This window comes from Xenopus tropicalis, chromosome 1, assembly GCF_000004195.4.
Source record: "Xenopus tropicalis strain Nigerian chromosome 1, UCB_Xtro_10.0, whole genome shotgun sequence".
Lineage (NCBI taxonomy): Eukaryota > Metazoa > Chordata > Amphibia > Anura > Pipidae > Xenopus > Xenopus tropicalis.
In genome coordinates, this window is record NC_030677.2 from 131965927 (window position 1) to 131983615 (window position 17689).

The 17689-nt window shown below is 38.8% G+C and overlaps 1 protein-coding gene across 1 annotated transcript; it reads left to right on the top strand.

Annotated features, from left to right (window-relative positions):
• The first annotated feature begins 6718 nt into the window (after positions 1 to 6718).
• gcnt1 (glucosaminyl (N-acetyl) transferase 1) lies at positions 6719 to 14787 on the top strand. The gene is made up of 2 exons (XM_002942608.5): positions 6719 to 6936; positions 11386 to 14787. Exon 2 carries the CDS (start codon positions 11512 to 11514, stop codon positions 12790 to 12792), a length of 1281 nt encoding a protein of 426 aa, XP_002942654.1. The 5' UTR covers positions 6719 to 6936; positions 11386 to 11511; the 3' UTR covers positions 12793 to 14787.
• The last annotated feature ends 2902 nt before the right edge of the window (positions 14788 to 17689 follow it).

Sequence of the window (17689 nt, forward strand, 5' to 3'; positions counted from 1 at the left end):
GTTTTCAGAGCTCCTTTTAGAAGTTTGTATTTGAGTCCTAATAATGCCAAGTTTATGTTGTTCTGTGTTGGTGGGTTTCCTATATACTTCAATATCCAGGTCCCCACCTCTTTGATAACTATTGCACAGTCTAAAAGTGCCAGTTTGCTGGCTCTCACATTTTCCCTTGTGAACTTGATGTTTTTGTCCTGCGAGTTTAATTTTTTTTTAATTTAATTAACGACTGATCCGGTTAAAGAATGCTGCAGGAACTGCTGCTGAGATAATAAACCGAATCCGGCTGGATTTATTGCTGCTGCTGCCCCTCTGCCCTTCTCTGGCTCCCTCTCCCCTGCAGCCAAGGTAGATGTTACTTGCTAGTTAGCAATTTGTCTCTCTGTCTGTTTACGTCCCACTCTGACCTTCTTACTGATTTCTACATCAGTTTCACTGATGTTGATTCCTGCTTGCTCTTTCTTTCCCTCTGACTGCGGATCAGTTTCAGTCTCTCTCTGACAGTCTCCAGCTCCTTGCTATTACCTTCCTACCTAGTTATTGATAACCTTTAGGCCAACATTTCCCCATCCACAGCCTTCCTTCCTATAAAAGCTTCCAACCATGGAAAAAAGCTGTTTTTGTAAAATGGGCGTGGTATTTAGTGGGCGTGGCCAAACAGAAATGTTGGCGCGCTATGTGCAGCAGGTCTTTTTGTCCCTCTTTCTGATTTTCAAATGTTGGGAGGTGTGCAGCGGTTTCACAACAGTTTACACTTCCAGTCATGTACTTTGAAGGATTAACATCAGCATCAATAAGAATCATGGTACCATTGTGACTGAATCTTACCTTAGTTTCAGCCAACCCCTAAAGGTCCCCATACACGGGCCGATAGAAGCTGCCTATATCGATCCCTTGGAACGACTCGTGCCCGTGTAGGGGCAGAAACGATCGGACTGGCTCGTTGATGCGGTCCCCGAACCGACTGCCCCATTGCCGCTTGCAGAATTCGATCGTTTGGCCCCAGGGCCAAACGATCAAATTCACCGACATGCCTCCCCGATATCGCCACCCGTAGGTGGGGATATCGGGTGAAGATCCGCTCGCTTGGCGACATCGCCAAGCGAGCGGATCTGCCCGTGTATGGCCACCTTTACTGAACAAGTTCAATGGAACCATTGTGATTGGATGTCTGTGACTGTACTACCCTCAGGGGTTTAAATGCTGGCAAATTCCCTACCAGTCATCTGAACTGAAGAAGCCACTCGGATGAGTTGGTGAAACGTTTTCAAGATGAAAAGTCCAGTTGCTATCGACAACATTCTACCAGCCTCTGATTATCAGATTCTTCCAGGATAAAGTATCGTCATCGTCACTGGAGTCCTCTGATTCCTGTTGAAAAGACAGGAAAAGGGGATTAAAGTCAGTTAAAATCTTTAGACTACAGTATGCGTGTTGCAATCTAACACAACATATAAAAACTATTAACTACATTAACTCCCTAGAGAAGATGCTAAAATGAATGTTCTGTAGGGCGATCTGATGCTGGGGTTGAAATTTTAATATAATTGTCTTTGCTGCTTACCTCAAAGGCAGGCTCGAATGGTGGCATATCGCGCCTGTTCTCCTGGTTAAGATAAGATAACATTATTTTATTAGATCAACTCAGATCAGTAGAGAATATGATAAACCAAATCTTTAAAGGAGAATGCAAGTCAAAATTTAAAAAGCATACTGCCCAATAGTCCTCCTATTGTTTAGTAAAAATGCCACACTTTTGTCACACTTACTTCACATTTTCTAGAACAGGCAGCCATCTCTAAAAAGGTATTCTCCCTTCCTTTCCCTCCTTGCTTCATACTGCACATGTGTTTCATTTCCTCCCCCCCTCCCCTCTGCCAGATCCGCTTCTGATTGGCTGGTGGGCATGTGTAGCTCAGAACAGGAGACAGGATCAAGTTACACACATGCTCAGAGAATAGGAAGGCTGCCGCTGGCAGTCTACAGGAAGGACAGAGAGATTTCAGTGATGTCACTGTAGTCTTCACACTGCTGTAGGCTGCCAGCACCATATCTCAGAGAAGCAAGCAGGGATCTGGGAATTTAGATATGCAGTAAGTACTTAAAAAGAATGCCTTTAGGCTTACTTTTAATTTATATTAACCTTTCATTGTCCTTTAAAATGTCTTTAATTGCACTTTTCCGTTCATTGATTATTTTCTGCTTACCTCACAGTGACAGGAGTGTTCTGATGACGAATCCTGTTCATCACTGGAGTCCTCTGATTCCTGTTGAAAAGGCAGGAAAAGGGGATTAAAGTCAGTTTAAATCTTTAGACTACAGTCTGCATATTGCAATCTAATACAACATATAAAAACTATTTGCATTGATTATTTTCTGCTTACCTCGTCACTGCTCTCCTCTGACGATTCCTCAAAATCAAAGGTGGGTTCGAAAGGAGGCACGTCCCTTCGGTTTTCCTGGTTAAGAAAAGAAAACATCATTTTATGAGATCAACTCAGATCAGTACAGAATATGATAAAACAAATCTTTCCTCCTGATGAAGAGGGATGCGATTAGTTATGGGATCAACTTACTATAGTTCTGTAGTTCATTACCATAGATTAACTCAGTTTAAGAAAATAAAACCATTTATAATTGTTTCTTTACTACTTACCTGGCAGTTGTTATTACCAGGGGTCGGTGGTTCTGGGCAGATGGTATCGCCACATCCAACCGACGGAACCTGATTAAAAGAGGAAAATAGATCAGATTCACACATTTCTGGAAAGTGGTGCGGGGATACAAACATGGGATGTACAGAGGCCAATAAGGAAGGAAATCAAGGAACTATGTTACTGTGCCAAATTACAGGCAGATTTATCAAAATTCAAATTTGTGGATTTTTCTCCCACAAAAAACCCACAAATTACTTATTTATTAATTAAAAGATTCAAATGTAAAAAACACAAAGCAATAAAACTGCAAAACGAATACAAATAAGAGTGTGAAAACCTCATTTGCACAAGAATTTTCAATATACAATATTCAATACAAATCAATACAAAAATCATGAAAACCTCTCAAGCCAAAAATTCAATAAAGATTGTTACAATTGGCCTGGCGCGGCTCCCACTGACAGCTTTTAGATAGTGTCAATTTGTATTAGTATTTTAACACTTGATAAATTTCAAAAAAAATAGTGTAATTAGTAAAGTATTCTATTTTTAGGGCTAAAATAGGTGAGATGAAAACGATTAAAATATGAATATTAGCAAATAGTAATAGTAAAAATGGGGAAGCTAATAGTAATAATGTATGGTGTCCTTTTCTGCTTACCAGGCAGATTGCAGTGGTCTCTGGAAGAGCCTGGGAATGGGATAAAAAAGCGATGTTATTTTATAGAATTAAAGGCCTATCATCTATCAAAATCTATATAAGATACAAAATGACTAAAGATGTGTTTCGTACTGGGAAAAAAGTGCTTTTGAGAAGATATCATTCATGTGTATAAATAAATGCAGAGTCTGTACAGGTATGGGATCCATTATCCGGAAACCCATTATCCAGAAAGCTCTGAATTACAGAAAGCTTCCATAGTCTCCATTTTAATCAAATAATTTAGAATTTTAAAACTGATTTCCTTTTTCTCTGTAGTAATAAAGTAAATACCTTGTAGTTGATCCTAACTAAGATATAAATAATCCTTATTGGATGCAAAACTATTGTGTTTTATTAAAGTTTTATTGATTTTTTTGTAGACTTAAGGTATGGAGATCCAAATTACACAAAGACCCCTTATCCGGAATACCCTTGGTCCCGAGCATTCTGGATAATGGGTCCTATACCTGTACTAGCATGTGTGAACATGATTTCCCTTCTCTGGTTTACTGCAGTTCTAAAATTGCCCAGTAGGTGGCAGGGGACTTTAGTATAAAAGGGAAAACCCACATGTGTGTGAGGTCTTTTCTGGGATCTCAGCTCTTCAGGAGGTGGTTACAGGTCTGTATAATAGTGAGGGTGAGTTAGACTAGAGAGTGTTAGCTGCTAAAGTAGTCGCTTTCAGAGCTAAAGCTAGGTTTAAAGGAAGTTAGGAGGTCAGAAGGAATAGCACCCTGCAGTGATTACACCGCCAGTGTAGGGACAGGAGTGGGTGAGCTCAGGGGCAGGTAGTGTGCCAAGGAGCAAGACCCCACTGCTGGATCACCTATACTGGGGATAAGGCCACCTTATGGGTGTGTGTGACCTTCAGAGAGGTGTTTTATATAATACTGGATGTTGACTATGATCATTCATGTGCGATTAGTGTGTGTCATTACTGAGATTGCCAGAACAATAACTACCTGGGAGCTAATAAAGAAGTTTATTTGGTTTGCATAAAACGCCCTGTGGTTCTGGTCATTTACTTAAGGCTGATGCCACATGTGGCGTTTTTATGCTGCGTATTTTCTCCGCCTAAAAACGCCACACAAGCCACACAGACCCTGACTATGGCATTTTTCAGCCTAGTACTGGTGACGTAGCAAATCCCATTTCCATGGTGCTAATAGTGCGAAATAGTAAAAAACGCAGTGTATTTCCGCTAGGTCTGGCAGCTGCCTTTGTGTATATATAGGAATAGCTTGCTGTCCAAATACTGGCGTATTTCAGCAAACGATTGAAAAATCAGTGGTAAGGCGTTTTCTAGTGTATTTACGCATTGTGTGGTTTCCTTCGAGTCTTTTCAAGTTATTTCTATGGATGATGATATCGTGCGTTTTTCAGCCGCCGTGAGAATTAGAAAATACGCAGCGTAAAAACTCCACATGTGGCATCAGCCTAAAGCGCAAGACTCCAACAACCTAGAGGATTTCCACCCGGAGAGCAAAGTTAAAGGTAACAGAGAGGTACAGTTGCTGGGAGTTGCCTCACAGTGGCCAGTTTTAAGTGCCTCTTGGGATAACTGCACACAGTCCACACACACTCTCAGTCTGCCTAAAGCCAAGACTAAAGGGTGCACTACACTAAACATTACTGTTGGTCAATGCTACCCATTGTCTTAACTTAGCCCTTTATTGTCCATAAATTGTTACAAATCTGGCCACTGTTGTCACGTAAAGCTGTAGGATTCTATTATGAGTAAAAAGGAAAAAGAAGCCAAAATTTACCCATTATCTTCTTCTAAATAAGCCCTTGTCTTGTCCCTAAGGCTAGTGCCACACAGGGCTGAATCTTAGCCTACGGAAAAAACTGTCCGAGAATAATTCGCCTGCTACCTTGACTGCCTCCAGAAGCATTGTCTCCGCCCAGGTGCAGGCAGACATGGTGGATATTGCCTGTGAAATGCAAACTCTAATTTTTTTATTTTTTTTTGCTGATATCTGCTGCATCTGCGTGCAGTGCTTTCGGGTGCGGGTAGTGGAAATTAAAAATCAAAATATAATTTCATTAGACAAAAAGAACAGCCTAATGCATTTCATGCCTTATAGAGCACTTACTCATAGGATAAGCCAATGAGTAATTACCTCATATGACACACAACGTGAGACTGATCTTTTTGTCCTAATAAATGATTTTTTGGTTCTTGTTTTCCACTGTGGTCTCAATTCCTGATTGTTGTTTGCAGTTTAGCAGATTTAATTAACTTCTGGCCATAGTTTGCACAAAAACCTCCCTACTGGTCAAGTTGTTACGATTGTTACTCCTCTGCTCCTCACTACATTTCTTCGCTGATCTCTCTGCACGTTCCTGGTCGTCTCCTCCGCTCCTCTCAGAGCCTCCTGTCTTTTTACACCATCCACACCCACTGCGCTTTCTCGGCTTAAACCTTTCTATCTCGCTGCTCCTTACCTCTGGAACTCTATCCCTGAAAATCCCTCCATAGGGAACACTCACCCACTCTCTTTAAGATAAAACTCAGACTGTACCTTCTGGAGCACTAAAACACTATTTTGCCTAATCCTGCACTTAAGGGCAAATGCCCATACCTGGTGCACTCTTACCTTCCAATTTGTACCTGTATGTTACCCAACCACTTAGATTGTAAGCTCTACGGGGCAGGGACCTCTTTCCTACTGTGTCTCATACCACATGGCACTTACTCCCTTCGTATTTATTATAACACTTGTCCTCCCTGTGTGTAATTTTGTATATTGTAAGATTGTATAATGCTGCATACCCTGTGGTGCTTTATAAAGTTATACATACATAGATACAAATTGGAAAAGGCACTGATGGTGTATTACTTGCAAAGAAAAAGCTCTACACAGAGACAAATAATGAATTATACTTTTGGATAAATATTAAGAGTCTATCTATTGGTGCTGGTAGTTGGTAACCATGGTGGGTGTTGCTGGTAACCACAAGGAAAAAAAAGTTTTTTGGTTTTTTTTTCTTTTTCCTCCCTGGCACAAGAACACATTTTCCATGTACAGAAGATAAATTAACTACTGGGAGCAGAGACTACAGCAGCAAATATTTGGATGCAGCTGGTACCAACCAGTTAAAAAAGTGGATTTTTCTGGCAAAGGTATAAGTTCTAGGGAGCTGAGGTACTAGCGCAGGGGGATAAGTTGGCAACCAATATCCGAAGTCTATTTTTTCCATGACAAATGGAAGAGCTGCAAGCAGAGGAAAAGCTCTGTAAGAGCACACTCCCAGCCTGCCGTGCCCCCACACTCCCAGCCTGCCGTGCCCCCACACTCCCGCGCATTGCTGGAAGTTACTTCACGCTACCCTAGAGCATCCCGTCCTTGCTCGACACTCCCCCAAGGCGGCCACTTGCTGCGTCACTTTACTTTTATACGTGCAGTGGTGACGCCTCCGGCTCGGCGAGATGAGACTTTTGGTGTCTGGGTTAGAGGCTCTGAGACAGGAGCCAAAGTGCTGGACGTTCATGGCGTTGCGGGACGTCTAAGCAGCGATCCGGGACTGTGGGCTGTGTTAACGTCGGACTTGGCCAGCCAAAAGCGGGAATGTTGGGCGGTATGTTTAGTCTTTAATAGCATCGTTTTTCTATCAAAAAAGTGTACGGGCTGTAGATGCACAAACGAGAGTGATATTCCGCCTCTAGATGTAATCATTTGATTGCTAAGGAGAAACTAGGGCTTTGGCACTTTACTGCTCTTTGTCTTCAGCGTATTATGGTATATGCTGGTTATTTCTCATAGCAGGAACGGTTAGGGTGAAGACACTAACTAAACCTACTAGTAGCAGTTACTTGTCATGGCTACTAACATAGACAATGCTGATCATTTACTGGTAATTGTCTCTATGTGTCTTTTACAAGAGGTAATTCTAGTATTGTCTATGGCAGGGTATTTTCTGACAAGTAGCTGCTACTAAGTCTTCACCCTTACCCTTGCCAAAGTTTGGTTTGTGCTAATCTTTTAAAAGAAACATCTTGGTAAAAAATGTTATGGTTTTGTGTGTCTTATGCACCTGCTGCACTTGTCGCCCAAACTGTGGGCATGATTTATAGCAGTGATCCCCAACCAGTAGCTCGAGAGCAACGTGTTGGTTCCCAGACCCTTGGATGTTGCGCCCAGCGGCCTCAAAGCAGGTACTTAGTTTTAAATTTGTATAAAAACCTAGTGTAATTGTCAAACAGCCTTCTGTAGGCTGCCAGTCCACAAAGGGGCTACCAAATAGCCAATTATAGCTCTTATTTGCACCCCAGGAACTTTTTCTCATGCTTGTGTTGCTCCCCAACACTTTTTCCATGTGAATGCGTCTCACAGGTATAAAAGGTTGGGGATCCCTGATTTAAAGTAACACCCATCCTGGCTAATAATGTATACGTTATAGAGAAGTAGATGAAATGGATTCTTGTTGAACAAAGCATAGCTACGTATGTCTGATTGCTTGTTAAAAATAAATAAATAAATAAATGCACACCCTATAAAAGTTCAAATGCCCTGGGTGCTGGCTAAAATGAGGCAATATATGGACAGAGAGCCGCACACACAAGGACTTAACGATAAAGTGAAAAAATTTTATTAAAAAAAAAATCCAACGCTTCGAGTACTAACTGTACTCTTCCTCTGGTTTGTCCCTGAGGAAGAGTACAGTTAGTACTCGAAACGTTGGATTTTTTTTTAATACAATTTTTTCACTTTATCGTTAAGTCCTTGTGTGTGCGGCTCTCTGTCCATATATATATATATATATATATATATATATATATATATATATATATATATATATATATATATATATATATATATATATAAATTGGGTCATAAAATCAAGCATGGGCCACACAGTTTATGTAAAAGCTTTCACTAATGTAAATGCATCAGTGTGGTAAATATGCAGATACATTTCCTTTATCACGAGGGCAGCATTCATTCCGATGGTTATGCAAGGAAGGGTGATAAGGCTGCTTGCAATGAGACAGCACATTGATGATTTATACACCGCTTAAACTGTTAGTTGCTGGCCATACACCAACCGGTATGCCCTCAGGTGACTAGGTATGTTGTCCACCCGGTCATCCCACTCACAGATCAGTGAGGAGTTTTAGAATCTCCCAATTCACTCTCTTTTGCTTTCTGGAGACAATTTGGTTGGCTTTGGAAATGGGTTGCAGGTTTCTTGTAACTCCAGTTTTCATATTGGACATTTTCAGAGAGTCTATATTTAATTTGATTAATTTAAATGTGGAAATAGTGTGAACTTAAAAATAAAAGTACAGGTATAGGACCTGTTATCCAGAATGCTCAGGAGCTGGAGCTTTCCAGATAAGGGATCTTTCTGTAATTTGGATCTGCATACATTAAAGGTCCCCATACATGGGCCGATTGTAGCTGCCGATATCGGCCCGTGTAGGGGCAGAAACGAGGGGCCTGCCCGACCGATATCTGGCCTGAAATTGGCCAGGTTAGAAAATTCAGTCGGATCTGGGACCGCATCGGCTCGTTGATGCGGCCCCTGAACAGACTGCGCCATTGCCGCCAATATAATTTGTTCATTTGGCCCCAGGGCCAAACAATCGAATTAGCCTACACGCTCCCCGATATCGCCCACCCGTAGATGGGGATATCGGGCGAAGATCCACTCGCTTGGCGATCTCGCCAAGCGAGCAAATCTCAACGTGTATGGGGACCTTAAGTCTAGTAAAAAATCATTTAATCATTTAAACATCATTTAAACGTGATAAGATTGTTTAGCCTCAAATAAGCATTAATTATATCTTAGTTGGGATCAAGTACAAGGTTCTGTTTTATTATTACAGAGAAAAGGGAAATCCCTTTTAAAAATTAGAATTATTTGATTATAATGGAGTCTATGGGAGATGGCCTTTCCGTAATTCGGAACTTTCTGGATAGCGGGTTTCCGGATAAGGGATCCTATACCTGTATATACCTTAAAACACCTCTATAAATTAGCACTGGCTTCTTAATCTTCAGTGCCAAAAATAACAAAAATAATATTTTATTATTAAAACAGCAAAATTATGTTCAGCACAATCCCTATTCATTGAGCTCATGTTGAAAAGAGGTAAATACGGTCACTTTAAAAGAAGCTATACCCTCAGACATTGCAGGTCTCTTTAAAAATGTATCTCATTAACGGGCCTTATGTGAAATGCTGCTTCATGCAAAGGAACTATTTTGATAAAAATATACTTTAGTAATTATGTATATCACTGGATAATCCTTAGTAGAAAAACTGCAATTTGAAGAACTGGGGGTCTCCCCAGGCATATATAGTTAACTGTGCTTAGACAAAACACATACATGTTAGGTTACAACAACCAATGGCAAAATCGGTGTCTTTTATTCCCTCACTTTTTCCTCTTAAAGTTAGAACTTCATAAAATGGTGGCTCAAGGTAAATTAGCAATATTTACTTATATATATAATATATATGCTAATTTGGTAAGATTTATTTAATAAGTCACTTGTTATGATATACATTATCTGTTGGTTAAGGTGGCCCTACAGGGACCGATAAAAACTGCTGACAGCCAACCGATCGAATCAGCCAGATTTTGCCTACCTCAAGGTGGCCACTTGTTTGGTGACCTCACCAAGCAATTAGTTCTTCAAATGTATGGCCAGTTTTAGTTATTCATTGTGAGAATATATATGCAATATTGTCAGTGGAAGCGCATAGAGATAAAACAAAATAAACAAAATATAGTGCAGATCAATTGGATATTATGTGAACCAAACACCATGTGTGCTCAGCAATATATCAATATAGTGAATCACACCTACTTAGGGGCTGATTTACTTACCCACGAACGGTTCGAATGGAGTCCGATTGCGTTTTTTTCGTAATGATCGGTATTTTGCGATTTTTTCGTATGTTTTGCGATTTTTTCGGATTCTTTACGAATTTTTCGTTACCAATACGATTTTTGCGTAAAAACGCGAGTTTTCCTATCCATTACGAAAGTTGCGTAAAAAGTTGCGCATTTTTCGTAGAGTTAAAACTTACGCGAAAAATGCGCAACTTTTCGCGTAAGTTTTAACGCTACGAAAAATGCGCAACTTTTTACGCAACTTTCGTAATGGATACGAAAAACTCGCGTTTTTACGCAAAAATCGTATTGGTAACGAAAAATTCGTACAGAATCCGAAAAAATCGCAAAACATACGAAAAAGTCGCAAAATGTTCGTTTTCAAGTCGGAACTTTTCCAATTCGGGTCGGATTCGTGGGTTAGTAAATCAGCCCCTTAGTGTGTCTATTGAATATGCTCACCAGATGGTATAGAAATGGAACATATAAACAACGCCAACCGGACATTGATTGAAGTGGGGTCAAATTTCCTCAGTGTATATATAGGATGGAAGAGGAGGCACAATATAGTGTAAAAACGTTTTAATATGAATAAAATCCTGCTCAGTGCAGGCTACTTACAGTGTTACAACACGGTAAAAACAATTGATAGTTGTAGCTCAACGCGTTTCGCGTGCTCTCTGCACGCTTCCTCAGGAGCCGATCAAAGAATTATTTCTTCCATCCTATATATATACACTGAGGAAATTTGACCCCACTTCAATCAATGTCCGGTTGGCGTTTATATGTTCCATTTCTATACCATCTGGTGAGCATATTCAATAGACACACTAAGTAGGTGTGATTCACTATATTGATAAATTGCTGAGCACACATGGTGTTTGGTTCACATAATATCCAATTGATCTGTTTGATTGTTTTATCTCTATGCGCTTCCACTGACAATATCGCATACACATTTGAGGCTCATCTAAAGGGGAGCTGTTATCAAGAGGAAGCAGCACGTGACTACTAGGTTTACCACATTGAAGAGTTCCTGTAAAGCATTACCACCGAGAAGCGCTGAGTGTTTGGATGTTTTCATTCTAAATAACACATTGTGAGAATATAGTTTTCCTATAGAAAATATTTAGAGTTTACTGTGTTTTATGGAATTTTAACTTTAGTTTCTTTTTTTATATTAGGATTGTTTTGCGTCATACCATCAAGAAAGAACTCTAGTTGACCTCTGTCTACAAAAAAGTGATTATCTTGGAAACATCTTTTCTTTTTTCCCCCTCTATTTTGGATTATACGAGTTATTCTCTGAAATGCTGACACGCAAACTACGACATTGTAAAGTAAAACGAGTGAACTTTTTGTTCCTTGTGGCACTTGCTGTAGCAACCTTTACATTTATAACAAGCCGCAGCAAATATGCTTTTTTTACCAACCTGGAACTTACAGAAGATAATCCAATTATTTCTGCTAACTGCACCAAGATTATAAAAGGAGATGTTGAGGAAATCCAGAATGCCAAATTGGAGTTGTTAACAGTCAAGTACAAAAGCCAGCAGCATCAGCTCACAGATGAAGACTATATCAATATGACAAATGACTGTGAAGCCTTTACCAGAGACCGAAAATATTTATTGTACCCACTAAGCAAAGAAGAAAGGGAGTTCCCCATTGCATATTCAATAGTGGTCTATCATAGGATTGACATGCTAGAGAGGCTTCTGCGCTCCATATACACTCCTCAGAATTACTACTGCATTCATGTGGACAAGAAATCTTCTACATCTTTTCTAAATGCAGTGAAGGCCATTACTTCTTGTTTTGAAAATGTGTTCATTGCTAGCCAGTTAGAAAATGTGGTGTATGCATCATGGGCTAGGGTGCAGGCCGATCTAAATTGTATGACTGATCTTCACAATAAAAATGCAAAATGGAAATACTTAATAAACCTCTGTGGTATGGATTTCCCAATAAAAACTAACCGAGAGATGGTAGAAATGTTAAAGGGATTAAAGAGTCAAAACAGCCTGGAAACTGAAAAGATGCCTCCCCATAAAGAGGTTCGGTGGCGAAAACATTATGAGATTGTTGACAATGCCATTAGGAAAACTGAAGAAGACAAAACACCTCCTCCACTCGAGACACCAGTGTTTTCTGGTAGTGCCTACTTCGTTGTAACACGAGCATTTGTTAGTTACATTTTGGAAAATGAAAAAATCCAACGTTTTTTAGAATGGTCTAAGGACACATACAGTCCTGATGAATTTATATGGGCCACTCTTCAACGAATTCCTGGAGTACCAGGTTCTGTACCAGCTAATAGCAAATATGATGTTTCTGATATGAACGCTTATGCCAGATTTGTAAAATGGGCATACTTAGAAGGAGATGTGGCCAAAGGAGCACCATATCCCCCTTGTGCTGGGAATCATGTTCGTTCCGTTTGTGTATTTGGGGCTGGGGACCTGGAATTTATGCTGCAGAAGCACCACTTGTTTGGTAACAAGTTTGATATCGATGTGGACCCTACTGCCATTAAGTGCCTAGAGGAACATTTAAGACACAAAGCACTCAATCCAGAACTACAAATTTAATGTTTTTTGGCTGGCTGTCATTGTGCTTCCTTGAACTGAGAAATAACTTGTGGTTTGGATATTATGAGCTCAATTGACTAAAAATTTTTTGCCTGTATTTCTTTCACCTTGTGCAATTAGTCAGTTGCAGTCACTGTGCCTTTACATTGTTAACTGTAGATATGGATGTAAATCAAGCAGAACAACCAAATATCTGTATATGACTCAGATTTACATCCATTATATTATACTTTTCATGTGTTGTAATACAATATCAGAGACTCATTTATCTACATAGATGCTAAATTGTGCAAGCACAGTCGCGATTAGCAATAAATCAGTCTATGATTGAATGCTGTGGCAACTGTACTTGCCCAGTTTAGCATCTCTGTTCGTAAATGAGCAATCCATTGTGAATTTTCTTTTGATGTGGGGAGAGAGAGATCACATAGATATAGTATTTTTTACATTTAGAAATACTTAAAATGTTAGTTAATTAAAGCCATATGCAAAATTTAAAGCGTTAATTTAAAACTTAAAATTGGAAGCCATGAATGTTTTCATTAGAAGAGACCAAACCAATATTTTGTAACTTTTTTCCTGCACTTGAGTTGAAAAATAAAGTTTAATGTTAATATTTATTTTGCTGTTTTACAAACAGACAAGGCTTTTCATAAACTGATCATAAAATCCAGGTAGCACCAAAGAATTTGGTCCGTGGTGGACCTATATAGATATAACTCAAGTGAGTAATAGTTATTTTGTTTGTTTGAGAAATTTTTCCTGTTTCTGTAAAAAGATCATTTTTGCTGTTATTTATTTTCCAATTTCTTATTTCTTTGTCATGTTTTCCTGTTCTCCTACACAGATTTAGTTGAAATGTGCCTTCGAAATTTTTAGTGAGTTTTCAATAGGTTTGGGGATGTAATTCTGTGTTGTAATATTCATGTTTGATATTTTTTAAATGTTAAGTGTATGTGGGTTTCTTGTGATTCCCCCCCCCCCCAAACCATCAGTCTCAGAAAATTTTTTTTGAGACTATCAATAAAACCTGACAAATTCATATTTAATATCAGTATAATATTTACTTCATATTGGTACTGAAGTTAAAGGTGATGGTTTGAATTTTTTATTTATTTATTTTTTTAATTAATAAAGGCTTTCCCTGTGAAAGGAATATTTTATTTTGCTTCAATATTTTGCTACAAATGTTTATGCTTAAGAGCACCCTGTCGCCTGCCTCTATTGAGGCATTGCTTTTGGCTATTGGTAGTATGCTGGAGGTTGTACGTTAGGGAACATATAATTGGTGGTTACTCATATCTGGTCTAAGGATATTAAAGGTCTAGTTTGTAAATTCAAACGCAGCATGCAAAATAAGGCTACAGTTGTACATTTTTTGCACTTCCGTTTCTGGGGTTAAGAATGACCTCTTTAAATGTATCAAGGCAAGAATTGTGGTATGTCCATCATATAATGCTTTAATCAACCATAATTGTAAACAAGATATTGAAGGTAAAGGCTAGAATGGAAGTCTTTGTGTGTTAAAATATCACTAATGCCTTTTTGTTACAATGCTAGCAACTTTTTGGAATAAGGCATCCAGTACCTATTGAAACCTCATCTAATTTTTTTTTTTTTAAATTGCAGCAAGGGAAGATTCTGATAATGTGAATGATATACACATTTTTGACACATCTATTTGTTTTGATACAAAATGAAAAGTGTTTTACACTTCATGATTTTTTTGATCAGGTTAGGTTAACTTTTTTGTTTTCTTTCCCATGAAAATATTGTAGACAATAGTGCAATTTTTCTTTTCCTCAGGGCATTTTGTAAACTCATTTTTGTAAGTGCCATTCCATTACTTATATGAAGGTCTATGAAGTCTTTATTTTTGTACATTATAAAAAGTTATATATTTTTTTCTTAAAATCATAGTTTAAATTTGTAATTTTCATAAAGCTTAGTCTGTCAAGCTGGTATTTTGACTAATAAAATAAGGCCTGCTGTAAATGTGTTCTTGCAGTATTTATTACATAATATGTATTTATGGGCATAGTTACATAGGGTTGAAAAACTACCAGAGTCCATCAAGTTCAACCCTTCCAAGTAAACCCAGCACACACAAACCTATACTGTCCTATCTATACACTCACATACAAGGGCATTCCACAACTTCACTGCATTCACTGTGAAAAACCACCTACACTGCTTCAAATGGAAGCTCCGTTCCTCTAAAGGGATGGCCTCTGGGGCGCTGATCCTTTTTATGGGAAAAAACACCCCCTATCTGCCTATAATCCCCTCTAATGTACTTGTACAGAGTAATCATGTCCCCTCACAAGCGCCTTTATTCCAGAGAAAACAACTCCAACCTTGACAGTCTAACCTCATCCCATTTGCCAGTTTAGTTGCATCTATCTGCTCTCTTTTCAGCTCATTAAAATCCTTCTTAAGGACTGCAGCCCAAAACTGCACTGCATACAGAGACCTATAAAGAGGAAAAATTATGTTTTCATCCCTTGAGTCCCTTCTTAAGGACTGCAGCCCAAAACTGCACTGCATACAGAGACCTATAAAGAGGAAAAATTATGTTTTCATCCCTTGAGTCAATGCCCTTTTTTATACAAGACAGCACTTTATTTGCTTTAGTAACCATGGAATGACACTGCCTGGAATTAGACAACTTGTTATCTACAAAAATCCCCAGATCCTTCTCAATTAAGGATCCTCCCAACACACTACCATTTAGTAAATAACTTGCATTTATATTATTTATACCAAAGTGCGTAACTTTGCACTTGTCAACACTGAACCTAGTTTTCCAATTTTGTCAATTTGCTCTGCGAAGTGGCAGCATCCTGCATTGAACTTATGCTTATGCTTTGCACATTTTAGTATTGTCAGCGAAAATAGAAACAGTACTTTCTATGCCCACATCCAGGCATAATAAACAATTTATTTTTTTTCTATAAGAGTACAGGTATGGGACCTGTTATCCAGAATGCTCAGGACCTGGGTTATTTGGATAAGGGATTTTTCCTTAATTTAGATCTCATAACTTTAGTCTATTAATAAATAATTTAAACATGAATTAAACCCAATAAGATTGTTTTACCTCCAATAAGGATTTATTTGAGGAAGTACTGATCTGTGCTGAGCGCAACCATACAAAGGTGCGCAAAGTGCATTTGGACACCAGTACCTTTAAAGGAGACAAAGTCATTTTGGCATTTTGCTGCCAATAGATTCACCACATTAGTGCCAACTAAAATGCTATATTTATTCTACAGAAAGCTTTATCATACCTGAGTAAAGAACCCTAGAAGCTTTCTCTGTTTTAGATTGCAGCTGCCATTTTAGCTTGGTTTTCATAGCTTGCAGCTTAGCCATTATAGCTCAGATCAGATTAGTTCCTAAGGGTGGGGGGAGTGTGTTTTATGAATTCTTATGGGAGGGGGGAGCAGGAGAGAGGAAAGCACTGTGCAGACTCTTGCCCTTGGGAATGAAGGATTTTCTGAGAGAGGAAGTCCGATACCCTAACAACACGTTTACAAAAAAGGAAATCCTGTGTTTCTTTAGACAGGTGCAGCATTACTGTGAGTGCTTATGGCTGTATTTACATAGTCCTTTCTGATACAGCTTACTTAGTTTTTAACCTTTCCTTCTCCTTTAATGTAAGGGGTTTTTAATGCAACTCATTGCGGGCAAAAGGGCACGTTGCTCTTGTGTATATCAGAGTTTCATATTGTGGGTGCTGCATGATAGAAAGCATAAGATCCAAGGGATTTTAGTGCAACTCTGGCAGTTTTTCTGATTCTGAAGAACGGATGGAACAAGTAGGGATTTGGTGAAGGTGAGGTTCTTACAGATAATTAGGACCATGATGACTTAGAGGATTAAGAAGGCAGATTTTAAAGAAAATCATTAATTTAACTGGAAGCGTAGGTAATGTACTCTGTATGTCCAATGTATAAAACCCACTTATTGTACAGCGCTGCAGAATATGTTGGCGCTTTATAAATAAATGTTAATAATAATTATTTGGCACTGGTGGTTTTGAAGGCCGAATAGCCTACTGCAAACTGTACCAACTGCAAACTGTGCAGTTATTTTTCTTGGAGACCAAAATACAGTCATTGCAGTAATCCAGTCTTAAGGATACAAAAAGTATGATCAATTTTGGTATCTTGCCTACGCACAGCAGCCACAAGGGATCTCTGGGAGAATGAAGCAGAGCACCAGCCCGGGCTGTTAGGTAAGTGATTGTAATTACTGGGGTGCCTGTTTTCATTTTGCTCTTAAAAAGGTGAATGTTTTCACTGGCTACCTTTCAGTGGACCTCCAAATAAACTCCTGAATTGAACAGCTCCAATTGTCATTTTCAGAAAAACGACTTTTTTCCCAGTTAAGGGCACATTAAAGTGGTCTGCACAGAAACCTTTCGAGCTCCACCTTGCCCTTTGTAAAGTTCTGTTAAAGCTGGTTTTATGAAAGTGAAAATTGGTGCTGATTGATTTTACAGTAGATGGCAGACTGTGCAGAATATATATGAAAAATAGTAAATGTTGTTTGGCAAATGCGTTGAATGCCCAGATCTGCTCAGTGAGTTCCAGTATTGCAAATATTTCCAATGTTTATTCATATACAGTGTCTGCAGAAGAATTTGTCCTCTTGACAGGCTCTCTCATTTTTCTGATATACTAATCTTAGTCACAGTAAGAGTTTTAATTTAAAGCATTGAAACAAAACTTAGATTTAGTTTTTAAAATGTCCTTATTTTATATTAAAAAAATATGAACTATTTAGAGCCACTGTCATTATTTTAAGGTTTGTACATACCAGCTTTGCACAATGAATTTTAATTTTGGCCTGTTATTTGGATGTAACCTGTGCACCTAATATAGTGCCACAG

What these genes read in the sequence shown, in the direction of transcription:
- gcnt1 (XM_002942608.5), top strand. Translation starts at nt 11,512, where the DNA reads ATGCTGACACGCAAACTACGACATTGTAAAGTAAAACGAGTGAACTTT.